Source organism: Myxocyprinus asiaticus, chromosome 46, assembly GCF_019703515.2.
Source record: "Myxocyprinus asiaticus isolate MX2 ecotype Aquarium Trade chromosome 46, UBuf_Myxa_2, whole genome shotgun sequence".
Lineage (NCBI taxonomy): Eukaryota > Metazoa > Chordata > Actinopteri > Cypriniformes > Catostomidae > Myxocyprinus > Myxocyprinus asiaticus.
In genome coordinates this window covers 16,701,827-16,714,445 of record NC_059389.1, presented here as the reverse complement: position 1 = coordinate 16,714,445, position 12,619 = coordinate 16,701,827, and the positions used below count along the sequence as shown (strand labels likewise).

Below are 12,619 nucleotides of genomic sequence, written 5' to 3'. Positions count from 1 at the left end.
ACTTCTGGCCTTTTTCTTGTTATTGATGAGTCATGGTTGATCCCATATGTGGTTGGTTAAGAGCTGAATGGTTGTCTCTGTGTCCACGCACGTCACAAGCAACCTCGGGAGACGATTACACAAGGACGACGTTAACTTTCCGCATGCTTTCCATTGAGTGCTGAGCAATCACTAGCAGTGCGATCACTTTAGATAAATTGCCTCTTTAAGGAATATTCCTGGTTCAATACAAGTTAAGCTCAATTGACAGCATTTGTGGTAAAATATTGATTACCCACAAACATTTATTTTGACTTGTCCTATCTTTTCTTTAAAAAAGCAAAAATCTGGGTTACAGTGAGGCACTTACAATGGCAGTGAATGGGGCCAGTCTTTAAACGTTAAAATACTCACTGTTTCAAAAGTATAGCCACAAGACATAAACAATGGCTGTGTCTCATTTGGAAGGCTGCATCCTCCGGAGGTTGCATTTGTCAGCCACATACGTCATCGAGGCTGTCTCATTTTATTTTTTATTTTATTTTTTTGTCTTTCTTTTTCTTATTTTTTATCTATTGTCAATACCTTTTATGTATATGCACTTACATTTATACAATTATTATTTTGTTATAATTGTACATTTATTGTAATTTTGCATTCCCAATAAAAAAAATGTAAAAAAATTAAACGAGACAGCCTCGATGACGTATGCGGCCGACAAATGTGACCTCCGGAAGACACATCCTTCCAAACAAGACACAGCCATTATGTGTGTTAACATGATTTGAGTGTGATAAAATTGCTTACTAACCTTTTCTGTGTAAAGTTATTGCCAATTTTACAACTTCATTGCCAAGAGGATGTAATGTCGACAAACCCTAAAATGAATGTAAAAATGATGATTAAACTTTACAGCTCACATAATACATGAGTTTAATAGAAGAATTAATGTAAGTGTTTTTATAAAAATATAAGCTTCACATTTCTGCGATTAAACCCTCCAAAAGTTCCCTGCAGTTTTAGGCTGAAATGGTCAAATATGGAAAATGTGTCTGTTATGTCACACTTATAGAGTAAATATCCCTAAATATGGGAAGCCCTGAGTAAGAGTGCTTTCGGACGAAAGCAGCCATTTGGCAGCACATCTCAAAGGCAACCTTATTGCCAGAGAACTATCAAAATGTTTAGAAACTGTGGACCATAAATCTCACACTGTTGCTTGAGGCTTTCAGTGATTTGTTGGAGCATTTTAATTTGAGTTACTTGGTGTTCCATTATGCTCAGTTGGCAATGCAATGCCTTTCAGAGCTTTCCATAAAAGACTGACCTGTGCGTGGAAATGGTGCTTCTGTTCTGGAATGCAGGGACCCTTGCTGTGTTATGGGATCACTGGCCATTATTTTTCCACCACAATTAACTTTGCAATGTTTTTCTTTCTCTCTGTGTGTGCTTTTGTGTATCTGTTGGGTTAGGAAGAGGAAGGGTCCACAGTAGTAGTAGTGTTTGCAAAGACAAACATCATTATTACTGTTGCTCATACATAGGGTTTAGGGGTTTTTTAAGAGGAGAAGTGTTCCATTACTTTTCTAAGCAATCTGACTTAAACCTAAAGACATTGAAGGGGTTGAAGGAGGGACCCAATCCATATCTAGGGATCAGGGGGTGCACAGAAACATCCTAATGCTGGAGTCCTATATTGTTTACTTTGGGGGTGGACTCTTGGTCTAATAAACAACCAACTAGAACACCCTAGAAACCATCTAGGGACAGCATAGCAACACGCTGGCATTATGGCAGTGAGTTCTGCATGGGTAAGCAAGTTTTCTTCAACAAAAAAAAATCTAGTTATAATGGATATGACAAGTTGGTAGGTTTGGTCTTGGCAGACTATATCAGCTGACGCTGCTGCTGCAGAGCAAGTATGAAGACTTGCTACTAAAATACACATGCTGTGTTAAGCATGTATTCACAATTAGACATGATTAAAGCAGGTATAGAAAATGGAGCTGGGGAGGAGGAGGGTTTCAGAGGGAAAACTCGTAGCACGCTGTAGTGAAACCGGCTTACCTGCAAACAACTGAGGCAATTGAAATGTTAGAGAGAGCATGCAAGTTGATTGGCTAACAGATTACATGTTTAAAGGACCTATCGGCTTGTGCCATGTAGAGTTTCATGGCTGAACTTAAAATAATTTATGTAACAGGAGTCATTAGTGGCAAAACAGATGAGCAAGTGCACCCTTTCATCGTGTACTTGCATTTAAGAAGCATTAACTGATTTTCAAGCTGATTTTCTTACCACACAGTGGATCTTCCATTGTTTCACAGGCCAGAGAACCTTAAACTTAAACTCTGGCATGACATCCAGTATGCTTTCAATATTTTCCAGGTGCACTATGAACTCCTCATAACTGCAGGATCAATGTGCTGTTGCATGCAAACTATTTTTTTTTTGGGGAAGTCATATGACCCACATGCTGCCAGTACCCTTCCACCCAGTAGCTCTTTTGTTAGCAAGACCACAGATATTTTTTGTCACCACCTGTCTACAAGTGTTGGAAACAGTCCCCTGTGTCCAACTGCAAGGGTCTGCTTTCATTTTACATCAGAGTCATTTAAACCATGCCTTCCTTTTATCCTGATACAGATGTAGGTTCAATCTCTACAAGGGTTCCATGAACTCCGAAGTCCATGATTTTCTATTGTGCCTTTGAGCAAGGCACAAATGCTGTCTTAGTTATGAAATGAGTACACATTAAAGGCCCAGATTTACTTCCAGATAAATTCTTTTTTGTTCTTTGTTCAGGGGTAAAAAGAAGTTCGAAACAGCTGAGCAAAGGTAAACCTTTTGCAAACAATCAGACACCCGCCACACCACTGTGGGAGGCGTTTAGAAGTGCATTTACACTTTAGAAGTCCATTTAGCTCTTATGGAAAGAAATTGGTACTTTAATTCACCAAAGTGGCATTCAACTTATCACAATGTATAGTCAGGGCATTAATAACATAAAAAATTACTATTACAATTTGAATTTTTTTTTAAACTACTTCAAAGAGTTCTAATCAAAAAATCCTTCACGTGCAGCAATGACAGCATTGCAGATCCTTGGCATTCTAGCTGTCAGTTTGTCCAGAGACTCAGGTGACATTTCACCCCACGCTTCCTGTAGCACTTGCCATAGATGTGGCTGTCTTGTCAGGCACTTCTCACACACCTTACAGTCTAGTTGATCCCACAAAAACTCAATTATCTGTTGTCCAATGTCTGTGTTTCTTTGCCCACTCTAACCTTTTCTTTTTGTTTTTCTGTTTCAAAAGTGGCTTTTTCTTTGCAATTCTTCCCATAAGGCCTGCACTCCTGAGTCTTCTCTTTACTGTTGTACATGAAACTGGTGTTGAGCAGGTAGAATTCAATGAAGCTGTCAGCTGAGGACATGTGAGGCGTTTATTTCTCAAACTAGAGACTCTGATGTATTTATCCTCTTGTTTAGTTGTACATCTGCTTCCACATCTCTTCCTGTCCTTGTTAGAGCCAGTTGTCCTTTGTTTTTGAAGACTTTAGTGTACACCTTGGTATGAAATCTTCAGTTTTTTTGCAATTCCAAGCATTGTATAGCCTTCATTCCTCAAAACAATGATTGACTGACGAGTTTCTAGAGAAAGCTGTTTCTTTTTTGCCATTTTTGACCTAATATTGAACTTAAGACATGCCAGTCTATTGCATACTGTGGCAACTCAAAAACAAACACAAAGACAATGTTAAGCTTCATTTAACGAACCAAATAGCTTTCAACTGTGTTTGATATAATGGCAAGTGATTTTCTAGTACCAACTTAGCAATTTAGCATGATTACTCAAGGATAAGGTGTTGAAGTGATGGCTGCTGGAAATGGGGCCTGTCTAGATTTGATCAGAAATTACTTTTTTCAAATAGTGATGGTGCTGTTTTTTACATCAGTAATGTCCTGACTATACTTTGTGATCAGTTGAATGCCACTTTGGTGAAATAAATACCAATTTCTTTGCATAAGAGCTGTACATTATTCCAAACTTTTGGCTACCTGTGTGAGTATGAGGACCCTTTGTAAAACCTTAACTAATGTGATATTGAAATGTGTTATCAATGACTTTATGCCTCATTCGATGAGTAGAATTTACATGAGGTCAGTAGAAGAAGCTGTTTTAACCACTCGATGATGATTTAAAGTAATATATATGCAGTAGAAAATGCTTAATTTGTCTTGTTTACATTCTGAATTCACCGAAGCTAATGCGTGTTCATGTTGACTGATCTTGACTGACTGAACGCTGTGAACAGGAATTAGCTACTGGCCTCAATAGGTGGAGCTTCAGGTCACACCTACCGATGACGTAGACCAATGGCAATAGGAAGGTGTTTAGCAGCAGATAAGAAGTTTTCCTGAAAGTTCGTCCAGGCGGACTGTTACGAACCACCGAAACAAACTAAAAAACACCTTCTTTTTGGCCAAATTTTGTTCTAAATGACGCCACACCTGTTCGTTCTTCGATTTCGTATGAAGTATATCGGGGCCTTAACTCATAAGTACGAGTGGATTTTTGGGCATCAATTAAAGAATCATGGTGGATGCAAATTGGGATTGACCATAATAAGCTATAATTGTGAATGTTGACAGTTGAATTTCATTTGTACATGTTTTATGTACTGTTTATGAAGAATAGCAATTAAGCCTGTCAGAAAATACTAATACTATACTATTTAGCCAGTTTGACCAAGGCAACACTCTGACAAAACAAAAAAAGCTTCCTGTATTAAACATTTTGAAAAGAAATATGAAATTTCCCAACATGTGTATTCTAACCATAATCTCTTGAACACACTCGTAATTACGATCTACGAGACTCTTAAGTAGGAGCTTCCAAGGACAGATCTGCTAAATATTAGGTTACAAAGTTCATCCAACATTTTCTCTCTGTTGGCTGACCTTTGTTAAATTTCATGAAGACAAGTTCTCCCTCCTCCTAATTCCCAGATCAAAGAGCTGCGTCACGAGTCCAGACAAATAAGACTAACAGCAACATGTACGCTGCCAGCACAAATCCATTAGACGTGCAGTGCTGTGTCTGTTGAAGTCAAGGCCTGTGTTCCATCTCTGCTCTTTTCATTCCCACTGATATTAAGACCCAGATCTCCGTCTGTTTTAGGGGAAAACTCCTCCTTTTCCCAGCAGAACTTTGGAACAAAAACAACATCTCAACAGAGTACATTGCACTCAACACTACACTGAAATCAAGACCCAGATTGTGGTTTAACTCCCAAAACACAGCTACGGAACTAATTCATTTTATCTTGTTTTTTCATTACTTCCAGGAATGGATGAACTAGAGCTTTGTAGGAGCATATCAAGGAATCCATGTTGGGCTCTGATATTTTCTTGTTTTTGAAGATATGAAGTTATGAAACTAAATTGTACGCAGTGCAGGATAGTAACAGATTACATGTAATCTGGATTCCATAATCAGATTACAAAAATTGAGTACTTGTAATTGGATTACATTCCAATAAGACAAAGGCAATAACTAGTGCGTAATTTACTAATTATGCTCCTAAACTTTAAAATGAGCAGTCATGAGCGGCCTGTATTATAAATATTTTATGTAACATCTAGCCATGTGTGCATGTAGTTACCAAAATTGATACACTGCATTGAAAGTACTTAATACAATCTACAATTACACACAGGGCATTTGGTTTCTCTTTTTAAATTTAGTTTCTAAATTAATGCACAAATAAATGCCAAACTGTTTGTATTGGCACCCTGCATCGAAAATAATGTATTTCAAACAAGCCCTCATCCACCTGCCCATTATTTTAGACACTTTTCCTTAAAACCACACGTTGCAAACAAACATTTCAGAGTTATCGGTCACATGCAACTTTGTGCTTTTGCACCATGCTTTAGGATGAAAGGCCCAGATATACCTCATACGAAATCGAGGAATAAATGGGTATGACGTCATGTCATTTAGAACAAAATCTGTTAAAAAAAGAAGGTGTTTTTGCATTAGTTTCGGTGGTTCGGAACAGCTGGCCTGGGCGAACTTTTAGGAAAACTTCCACGTCATCAGTAGGTGTGGCCTGAGGCTCCACCTACTACTTTAAGTTTTTCAGTCAGTATTCAACGTGAACACACCTGCATGCAAGACCATATCATGTGATGTTTTTTAATTAGTCTACAAAAAGAATCAAAACTACTCAAATACTCTCAAGTGCCCATTACCTCATGTGCCATCTGCAGCAAAAGCCATTCACACATCTGCCCAAAGTAAGCCTATCATCATTGTTTTGTATTTATTCTGCACATTAACACTTTTATACACCAATCTTTGCAGTTCTATCAGTGTCATCATAAATTACAATAACAGAGTGTAATCGGTGCATATTATGGCCACGTATAGAATGTTAGTGCATTAGCATCATGAATTCAGAATTTAATCAAGACAAATTAAACATTTTCTACAGCATATGTTACTCTAAATCATCATCGAGTGGTTAAAACTTCTTTTACTGACCTCATGTTAATTCTGCTCATATAATGATGCATAAAGTCATTGATAACACATTTTAATATCACATTAGTTTAGGCTTTACATGTAGCATCCTTATATTTAAATGTACTTTTAAACGCCTCCCACAGCGGTGTGGCGGGTGTCTGAATGTTCGGGAACAGTATACCGTTGCTTGGCTGTTTAGAACTTCTTTTAACCCTGAACGAAGAACTTCTCTGGAAGTATATTGGGGCCTTTAGGTTAAGGCCACACCTTCTCTTGAATAATTATGAGGAGGTAAACATTGTACATCTCTACATAATATCTAGAGATATTCTCTCATTATTGATTTCAGAGCTGGATAATAAAAAGTCCAATCCCTATTCTTAATTTCCTAAATAACAGTTCTTTTAAGATTAAACATGCAAGCATGTCCTTATTGTCTTTTATCTTGAGTAACATTAATTTTATGACCCTTTAAGCACTTTTTTTTTTACTCAGCAACTGAAAAAGAAAAAGTTTCCATATGATTTTATGTTTAAGAATTTTTAATAAAAGCAGTGTTAATTGTTACTCAATACATTTAAAATTAATAAATAGATTTTCATCAAAATATAAAATGGGCAGTCCAAAAGTAATCAGATTATATTACCTAAAAAGTGTAATTTAAAAGATTACATAAGAGATTACAATTTAAATGGTGTAATTTGTAATCAGTACCGATTACATTTCAGAAGTAATGTACCCAGCACATACAGACATTTATGTACAGTACTACTTATACATAAGTTAGTTATAAAAAAATAAAATAATAACCTGTCGAAGTAATATGAGCAGCTTCTGTTTGTGTTATCCATTACTGGACTGGCATGTTTTGGGCCGTGAGGGAGAAGTCAGGATGTTGCCTCTGCTAATTTTGGCTGTTATGCAGTGCAAGTGGCCTTCATGGGAATGTGTCTATGTAGTACTATAAATATATGGCTTTTTGGCCCCTGTAGTGTATTCCAGGTCAAGTCCAAGCAAAATACAGGGCCTCCAAATGGTATTTTCACCTCTTTCTATCACATAATAACAGACATGCACATATCTCTTAATTTGAAAACAAATTAATTTGTTCCCCTTACAACTGCAAGATAATCAACTCAAGCAATAATAATTTAATAGTCACCGTAGGTTACTAGTCATCATGTCCTAAATATCTGGCCATTGTAGTGAAGCATATGACCTTGGTATGTATAACATAACAAATCCATCTCTGTGGATTCTGTCACCTCTGATTCGCTGTGTTTCTCTACTCTGTAACTCCAGTGCTTTGCCACTGGATATGCATCCCTGGCTGGCCTCCCAGTTAACAAAATTAAGCCACTGCAGATGGTCCAGAATGCAGCAGCGCGTCTGGTCTTCAATCAGCCAAAAAGGGCTCATGCCACCCCACACTTGATTTCACTTCACTGGCTACCTGAACGAGCAACGCCTGGTGGTCTCATCACAAAGAGGCTCAAAGTCTATTTCATGATCATTCACTTTCTATGTTCCACTGTGGTGGAATGAGCTTCCAACCTTCACACGATCTGCTGATAACATCTCAGCATTCAAGAACCAGCTGAAAACACATCTGTTCTGTGAGCACTTAACCAATACACACTAATTGCACTTACTGTACACATAACACACAGAGAAGTATATGTGTGTATAATATATATATATATATATATATATACACACACATATACTTCTCTGTCTCTTTCTTCTGCACTTGCACCTTTACTACTCCAGCCACCTTGAGAGCTTGGCAGTATACTATAGATGTTGTTGAACTTTGTATGACAAATTGTTTGCTATGACTCTCATTTGTAAGTTGCTTTGGATAAAAGTGTCTGCTAAATGTAAATGTAAATCCCAAGACAATGGAAAGAAGTTCCGCTGTTAAGTCATACTTGGTTATTTGTTTTAGATTTTGAAGGAGCTCAATCAGAGAATTTGGGGAAATGTTCATTGGGTCAAAATTTACTCTCTCAATGCATGTTCCTGGTCTTATTATGCATGATTCATTGGTGTAAATTATTACAAGGAAAACAAAGTTTGTCTTCAAAATCTTTCAAAATGTAATAACTTGTTCCACATCTAAAACGACTGACGTCACCAAGCACTTTTCAATCCCTCCCCTCCAACCACGTCATATAGAGACCACTTTTCACAATCCAGTCAATTCCAGATGGATAAAATAAAGTCCTGTCCTACATTAATTTTTCTTGTTGAATCCTGTTAAACTTCAGAAGTAAAAGAGATTGTGAAAATGTTTCATTTTGATTTCTGAAAGTCAAAAAATGTAAAACAATAAACAAAAAATAAAAAAAAATAAAAAAATTTTGTTTTCTATGGGTCATCATCAGGGGCTTTGAAAAAAGTTTTACACACTGTGCCTAATATGTCTCCAGGCTCATTGAACATGTCTGACGTGAATCTTTGGAGGGTGACTCTAGTCATAATGACAATTCTGAATGGCACATGAAGAGAGAGAGAAAAAAGAAAAGCAAGAGGGTGATGAGAGCTACACTCATTATAGTGGTGAGATCATGGTCATGGCACTTTGGGGTGTGATTCTTCCCATGTACGTGTTGCAGAGCTGACTACACCTCTAGTAAAAGAAAAATGATATCAGACACCAAGTGGCCCACTTCGATGAAAAGTGTGTATCATCATTAGAAGTGTTCCAATATACACTCACTGAGCACTTTATTAGGTAAACCTGTACACCTACATTTACATCCGATTATCTAATCAGCCAATCATGTCGCAGCAGTGCAATGCATAAAATCATACAGATACGGTTCAGGAGCTTCAGTTAATGTTCACATCAACCATCATAATGGGGAAAAAATGTGATGTCAGTGATTTCGACTGTGGCATGATTATTGGTGTCAGACGGGCTGGTTTGAGTATTTCTGTAACTGCTGATCTGGGATTTTCACGCACAACAGTCTCTAGAATTTACTCAAAATGGTGCCAAAAAAAACAAAAAAAAAAACATCTTGTGAGCGGCAGTTCTGCGGGCAGAAACACCTTGTTGATGAGAGAGGTCAACGGAAAATGGCCAGAGTGGTTCTAGCTGACAGATAACCACTCTGTACAATTATAGTGAGCAGAATAGCATCTCAGAATGCACAACATTGAGGCAACATTGCTACAAGAGCAGGAGACCACGTCAGACACTTTATTAGGACCATGGTGTTCAGTGAGTGTATATACTTACAGTATATACACACGTTAAACATGTTCATTCTTCGATTTCTTATGAAGTATATCTGGGCCTTCAGGGTTTGGGTTAGGGTTAGGAGAACATTAATGGAATTACTATGCAAATATTTGGTGACAGGTTGTTCCAAGCATCTTGAAGAGCTTGCCACAGTTTGTTGACACCTGATATGTGGTTTATGCACTTCACTTACACATGAGTACATCCATTCTGCATACTGAGATTGTCAATGTCACAAATGTGCTTTCATTTGATTAGTGACCTAGAAATGGTGCAGAATTTTAAATATTTCTTCTTTATTTTACGTCCTACTTCTTTTTTCTTTTCTTTTTTTTTTCTTTTTTTTATTTGAAAACTTTGGTTGTTTCCAGGTTTGAATGGAAAAAAAATATCCCAGATTTCAGTGTGATCTCAGACTTTTGAACCTCACTCACTGTATATAATATATACTCTCATCATGTGTCTATTCTATTTCTTTCACCACACATTTGTTCACACCTAATATGTGTTTATGTATGTGGTTTACAATCTAGATGATCATCTTAAATCATCTTTTGTTTATTTCTCTTGTATATAACCTCTAACCATCCATTTTTCTCTTCCTGGCCATATGTTTATTTCTCTCTTGTAGATTTTTTTGATTCTCTCTTTTGATACTGCACATATCCTGTTCCCTCCTCCCTCCCTGGCTGGCATTTATTTCAAGGATCTGATTCAGAGGGACTGGTATGGCAGCCGGAACCATGACTGTTCACAGTGGGTGGGTGGAGCCAGAGTGGAGTGGGGAGATTTTGGGGGAGTGAAGCACTATAAAAGCCTGAGCAGGTTTATCTCTGTCAGTGGCACACTGAGAAACGGCAAAGAGACAGCACAAACAGTACTCCAGTAAGTGGTACAAACAAAGTCTGAAGGCGTTTACTCTCCCCTGTTATCACCTGGACGTTGTCATCTGGAGCTGAATTTCAAATTGTTGGCTTTGCCATCAAAATTTAGGCAAGAGGAAGCTCTCTTGAAACAAGAACCGAGAAAATTACTTTAAAACCTTTTGTAAACTGGAGAATCGCAAGGCTCTCTCATCACAAACATCTCAGAAGAGAAACGTCCAGCCCTTGCCATCCAGATCCATGGCTGCACGTCCAATGGAGACGGTGGGTTTCCCGGTTCTACCTGCACACATATTGGCATCAGCAATGGAGGAGTTTCCCCAGCAGCTGCCTGTGCCCAAGTGTCTAGCCAGGTGCCGAAACCGTCCCCGGCGGCCACGAGATGCCCGGTTCAAGACCCAGCCGGTGACCTTTGCAGAGATTGCAGAAGTGGAGGAAGAAGGGGCTTCGCCTCTGGAGGAAGAAAGGGCGAGACGGTCTTTCCTGCAGTCGCTGGAGAGTCTAAGAAAAAGCACACAGACTTTGCACCACGCGGGATCCACGCAAAGCTGCCGCACCACATCCACGCAGGCTAGTCTGGACTCCAGTGACTCAGACTCGGCACAGTGAAAGGCGACAGGAGGAGGAGGAAGAGACTGAGAGATATAAAGAGAGAGTTTAAGTAAGGAGGAGGAAGGAAAGTCAAACGGCTGAAGGGACTGGAATTATTTGTGTTTTGCACATACTTTCCCTTGAAATTCCTGATTTACGTTTGTTAAAGGGATAGTTCACTAAAAAAACGACACATTTACTCACATGTTGTTTCAAACCTGTATGACTCTTTCTTTCTCAAAATGAGATGTTAAGCAGAATGTTAGGGACTGGCAGCCTCAGTCACCATTCACTTTCAATGCATCTCTTTTGATATTGACTGAGCCTGTGTTCTTTCTAACATCTCATTTAATGTTTCCCGGAAAAAAGAAACTTGTATGGGTTTGGAACAACATTTGGGGGAGTAAATAATGCCAAAATGTACATCTTTGGATGGACTATCATTTTAACCTAGTAATGGTATGCATATAAATGCATTTTAAATGTGCAAATTCCAGTCAAGTAATGCTGGCAAACTGTTTAACTGTTTAAGCTTCTCTGCAAAACTAAGCTGTAGTATTTTGGAAGATTTCAGAAACCACTTAAATTCCATGCAAATTCCTTTTTTTGCCACATGAGACTTAAGGACCTGTGAGGTTTCATGTGTAATGAACTTGTATGACAGATAAGGTACTATGTGCTATTCCATTGAGACTAATGTTGTTGTTTATATCCCTTGTGCCTGCTTAAAGATTGTACAGTCAAATGGGTTCTTCACTGCTGAGCAGGATGTAGACTGTCTTATTTTGTTATAAATAATCGGTTATCTGAAATACTGACAGATAATGTAATGTATTTTTACAGAAAATAAACAGTGTTCAGGCAATGGTGAACTTACTAATGAACTCAATAATGAACAAATAATTTACTTTTTAAATGTGTTATATTTATTCACAGATTATTTTGTTATAACATAGTGAAATTAGACATTTGTTTTGATGACACTGTGGACATGATAGTGAAGTCACTATCACTGTATGTAAGAGAAAAGAAAAGAAGGCTTTATACTTCGATTTGACTTTTATTATATTTGCTAATTTGTTTCATACTTTCTTTAATATACAAATAAACTTTATAGCATTGCATTTAATTTCTTTTCAATGAAATAATGAGAAATTATTCAAAAATAATTGCTAAAAGAGAGTTAAGAGAGAAATTGTAAAGTCACAATCATTGTATTTGAACTAATTAAAGAAAATAATCCTTTATATTTGACCTTTATTATGTTTATTTGTTTCATACTTTCTTTAATAGATATACAAATGCACTTTATAGCATTGCATTTGCCCTTTAATTTGTTCTTAATTTTTAATGGTGAGCGGTAAGCAAACCAGTTTACCAAA

At 37.6% G+C, this 12,619-nt stretch overlaps 1 protein-coding gene across 1 annotated transcript; it reads left to right on the top strand.

Moving 5' to 3' along the window:
- The first annotated feature begins 10,580 nt into the window (after positions 1-10,580).
- LOC127436104 (uncharacterized protein C11orf96 homolog) lies at positions 10,581-12,361 on the top strand. The gene has a single exon (XM_051690038.1). The coding sequence runs from the start codon at positions 10,887-10,889 to the stop codon at positions 11,253-11,255; it is 369 nt and encodes a 122-aa protein (XP_051545998.1). The 5' UTR covers positions 10,581-10,886; the 3' UTR covers positions 11,256-12,361.
- Positions 12,362-12,619: the final 258 nt, after the last annotated feature.

What these genes read in the sequence shown, in the direction of transcription:
- LOC127436104 (XM_051690038.1), top strand. Translation starts at nt 10,887, where the DNA reads ATGGCTGCACGTCCAATGGAGACGGTGGGTTTCCCGGTTCTACCTGCA.